Here is a 5,230-nt window from a genome sequence, read left to right on the forward strand (position 1 = left end):
GTAGTCGGAGACGATGCACGATAAGCACGCTCCATCCCCTTTCCCTGACCTCAGGCTGTCTCTCCGCGTTTTGCGCGCTCGACTCGAGACCAGAAGTGTCCACTCACACCACCGCACCGTCATCCGCCTATTATTTTCGACCGATTGCCGATTGTCGTGCAACTGCCGACGTAGGGGATTCTTCTTACGTGTCTGCTACGCGCGGTTTGCCGGTATTTCGGGATTATTTACAGATTCGTTGTCTGACTCGCGATCGTTTTGGTTATTCGTAATCATCATACTCATCTTGTCACACAGATGCGTGACTTATCTGGATTATCGTTCCATGTTGCACAGCAATAATTAAATTATAGACTCGGACAAGAGTCTGAAAATATTCATTAATTAATTATTATATTAATTAATTGTTATTAATTATTAATTAATTTGAATTCGTACGATACATTGAGAGAAAATAAAAATAATTCAGAAAATTTACGTATGCGAAAATAATAGCGTTTGCTACTCTTTTGTTACGTCTATAGGTTGAAAGTATAAAATGCATAGACGTATATTGTATATGTCTATATGATAAAATGTCAGTCGCATAATCTCTTTGATATAGATTTGATTTTCTTTCTAACAAACATATGAAATAGCATAATCTATAACTACTTGGGCATTATATTTTTTAAATCCTATAATATGTATTAAAATATTGCATTGCCATTACGCAATAAAATTTAAAACGTACATATTTTGTGTGTGCTACTAAATTTAGCTTCTACTTTTAAACATATATGTATTATTTATTAGAGAGATAATGGGAACAGCTATTTATTCCGCATACACAATAATATAAGTTGAATAGAAATAGACTTCTGAATACAGAATACAGTTACTGATGGATCGCTTTAAACTCTGAATCTATATTATCTTATGATATATTTGTTACGTTGATAATTCGACATATACTTTTATCGACAGTGGCAAAAATAGATACACATTGTCCATCCTGAAACGGATGTAGATAACAGTACTATATAGCCTATAGGCTCGCTTTATCCGTGATTCGCGACTCTTTCCAAGAGAGGTCTCTGTAATCTCTCTTTTGTGGCGACCTCAGCATCAGTAGCGACTTTATTCGAGAAGATTCTAGAATAATCTAGAAGGAATAAAGACAGAGCTATGTTAAATAAGGTCTTCTCTGTCGTTTGGCCCCTACCAAAATCCTAAAACTCATCTTCGTCTCGACTGTCACGAAACAACTGTCACCACCTGACAGATGATTATTTTTATGCTTCCTATACAATTCCAGCGAAACTTGAATTTATCGTGCATTATCCTTTTATTTTCAAATGCAAAGAGTTAATTCTACACGATAAAGGATCTATGAACCGAGAAAGAAAATAAAATAAAGACGATATCACACTATTAAACTTAATTATCATGAATTATAAATTATATGTCATTATATTATGCGAATCATGTCATTTCAAATACAACGATATAAGACTGTTAAAGCACATAGGCACTGTCAAGATCAGAGAGAAAATAAATAAAATAAAGACAATGTACATTATCAAACTTAATTATTACGAATTATGAATTATATGTCACTAAATTATGAATTGTCATTTCATAAATACTTCACTTCAAATACCTTAAACAAACTTTCAGCATTCGAAAAGTACTCTTCAATTTACATCTCTTGCTTATTACAGTTAACTCACTGATAATCCGATAATCGGGATAATCCTGTCTAATCCAACACTACACTAATTCCGTTAATACAATTTCTAGTAGGAGATCCTCTCCAGGGAATATGGAATAGGATAGATGAAAAAGGGACATGAAAGATCAAGACACTCGATTTCAGTTTCACCGAATAATTTATTCGATTTATTCCATTATCTCACAAAAAGAAAAAAGAAAAAGATAAATGCAAACACATGAATGTTTCTGATCTTACGTAAGAAAGGAACGATACACTTGAACGTTAAGAATGCTACAATGAACATAAAATATAAGAACGTTTCAAGAAACACACATTGTATAATGTATACACGTTATATACGATTAAGTCTTTTTTTTATACGTTCGCGCGGCTCCACTTTTTACTTCTTCTTCTCCTGAGCCTTCTCCTGCGCCTTTTCCTGCGCCTTCTCCTGGATCGCTGGCTTGCCGGTGTGCTGGATCTTGATCGCCCGCTCGTTCTGCGCCTTCGGCTGGTCCTTCCTGGGCGCGGTGATGCTCAGGACGCCGTCGGACGACAGGTTCGATGTCACCTGATCGATATCGCACTGTTCCGGTATCATGTACTTGCGGACGAACTGCCGCGAGATCCAGCCGTGCTCGTCCTGCTTCTCCTGGTGCTTGGCCTCGACCACCACGCACTTGTCCACGACCTTGACATTGATCTCCTCCGGCTTGAACTGCTGCACGTCCAGGATCACCTGGAACTTGTCCTTGTCCGCCTTGACGGTGGACATGCCGCCGTCCTCCCTGCTGCGCAACAGCTCGCCCCAGGGCCGGTAATAGGCCAAGGGTGACGCACGTAGACGCCGGTCGCGTTGCGGCAGCGCGAAACGCTCGACGATGTTCGGATGCGTCAGTTGGTCCGGGTGAATGCCCAGGCCGAAGTTCTGGTCGAAGACCCGGTGCGGGTACTCCAGGTCCTCCCACCAGTCGGAGAACAACAACGGTACCAGAGACATGCTGATTCCTTCTTCTTTTTCCTCAGGAAAGACTCGAAAGAGACGTGAGAAATATATCTCAAGCGAAATATATCGCCGGTAAGATGAGATGACTTGGTGTCAAGCCGGTTCGCTCAGTTCGCTGTGTGGTTCGCTGTCTAGCAACGGATTCGCTTTGAATGGCTTTGATTCGCACTGATCACACTCGCAGTCGCGATCGTTTTCTGTCGTCCACGGCGCGCGCCGCGTGTTTTTATAGCCGTGGCAAGCCGGCGCGACGCGCGCATGCGCGTAGGGCGAGCCGGCTCAGCCGGCTGCGAATGTGCTCGATGTGCCGGCGAATCTGTCGCGGACTTTCGAGAACGTTCACGAATCGATACGCGCGCGAGCAGGGTAGGGTTCGAAAACAAACTCGAAGTTTCGCGATCGCGCTTGCCGCTTACACATTTCCGGCTCGCGGTTACGTCCTGCTCCCCTTCGGGAATCTGCGTTACCGTATATCACGCGGTGACTTAAAGCGGCAAAATCTCGCCGGCTTCGAATTTCGACGCCACAAAGAGAGTGAATGCCGAGTGAATGACGAGGCCGTTAATTCGCGACAATAGACGCCGGTAGTTGAATTCAACGGAAATATACCGGTTTCGATTCTTCACAGTGGAGTAATCATAAAGGGTCGTTTTTTTTTTTTAGAGATCTGAGGGTTATGAGATCCAAAAGGAATCTAAGGAACTTAAGACCTAAGGGATCTCAGGCAAAAATAAATGACATTTTCGATCAGTCTGGTCGAGAAGCTTCGATCAGCTGATTCGAGAAATTACGGCCGCGCCGCGCGCCGGTCTGATCGAGAACTTACGACGTTTTATTTCGAATGCATGAATCGTAAAACGGATATGCTAAAAGAAGCTGAAACTTTTGATTTCGAAAGACTGCGACTGTTAATGAATTATTTGATATTATAAAAAATTTTGATTTATTCTGATAAAAGCGGATACGAATGATAGGTTTTTCACTTTAATTATTCAATCAAATTAGAGACTGATTGAATTTAATATTATGCAATCATGCAACGGATTCACTTCTCGAATCTATTCTAGTTAAATTAAATGATTTGCTAGAAATTATTATTGAACGTATTCGTATAAACGATTAAGTCAATGCTATAAAAAAGAAGAATTGGGTTAATGACGCAACAGATTGTGTTCAATTATGTTGCAGATTATCTTTTTTTTTTTAAACGAAAGTCTGGGCAACAATTCTATTGTTACACGTGCGCTGTATGTGCGCGATTCAATGTTTCTATTTGCTTCTACGGAAGCGCGCGATTACCTGTCACGGCAAGTGATAAAAATACAAAACGTTTTAACGAACGTTTTAACAAATTTCTGAAGGCTGAAAGAGATTACATCTTTTTACTACTTTTGTCTTTTAAACGTCTCTCTTTGCACTTGCATTTTTACACCTACAGCTGACAATTTTATTTTTATTATTATCAATGCATATAATGTATTTATTATTATTTCTATTATTATTATTAATCTAATTATTATATGCGCGCTTGTTGCGTTAATATATAGTGAATAATAATATATTATTCTGTCAAATTAAATATATTTTTAGAAGTTAAACATTTTAGTCGATGAGATTGTTTAAAAAATTATACGGGAAAAAGAAACAATTATGGAAAAGAAACAATAGATTTTGGATCTTTAATTGATAAGATAAGAAAATTGGTGGTGAAAGTTTTTTTTAGATATGCTAATTGTCTCTTTTCTTTTATGAAACATTTTTTTTAAGATTTTATTTTTTTTTATCCAAGAACTTGAAGAGTGTACAGACAAAATATTGCATTAAAATCTTTAATTATTTATTCATATTAATATAAATAAAAATTAGAACACAAACTGTAAATGTTGGTATCTGATTTCATTAATTTTGTTAAGAATTAGTTTAGAATAAAAATGTTTCTTTCGATAAAACATTTTTTTCCTCGCAACTTTACTATTTACAAATTGATTAAAAGCCTATTATAGAGGTATAAAACAGACAGGCATTTTAAACAACAAATATTTCCAAAAAGTTTAGTTAAAAAGTGTTACGCAATTAGATCATTGGCCGGTATTTATAGTCGATTCTTATTTCAAGACGGTCTTAAGTATAATGTCTTAAGATGCTAATACGGCTCTGTGATTGGTTCATGACACCTTAAGATTGTACTTAAGACGGTCTTCAATATAAGAACCGACTGTGAATACTAATCATTGATCCTTATTCTACATATATTTTATAGCGCGTCAAACATCGACACATTATAGTCACGCACTAAATCACAAACTGCACACAATAAATGCTTGTGTCATTTTGAAAAACAGTTTTCTAATTGTAAGTCGAGAATGTTTTGCTACCTGGAGACCAGCGAATATTTGTCAAGATAATCGTTTAATCTCGCTGCGATGTCCTTGGGGCTTGAGTCCGCACATAAACAGTGCGGCGAAAGAGAGAGAGAGAGAGAGAGAGAGAGAGAGAGAGAGAGAGAGAGAGAGAGAGAGAGAGAGAGA

The 5,230-nt window shown here is 38.1% G+C and overlaps 1 protein-coding gene across 1 annotated transcript; it reads right to left on the reverse strand.

Moving 5' to 3' along the window:
- Window positions 1-1,852: 1,852 nt before the first annotated feature.
- LOC139785146 (protein lethal(2)essential for life-like) lies at window positions 1,853-2,916 on the reverse strand. Its single transcript, XM_071724287.1, has one exon. It carries the CDS (start codon window positions 2,694-2,696, stop codon window positions 2,097-2,099), a length of 600 nt encoding a protein of 199 aa, XP_071580388.1. The 5' UTR covers window positions 2,697-2,916; the 3' UTR covers window positions 1,853-2,096.
- Window positions 2,917-5,230: the final 2,314 nt, after the last annotated feature.

This window comes from Temnothorax nylanderi, unplaced genomic scaffold (genome assembly GCF_030848795.1).
Source record: "Temnothorax nylanderi isolate EJ_2023f unplaced genomic scaffold, tnyl_v1.0 TNYL_tig0744_pilon, whole genome shotgun sequence".
Lineage (NCBI taxonomy): Eukaryota > Metazoa > Arthropoda > Insecta > Hymenoptera > Formicidae > Temnothorax > Temnothorax nylanderi.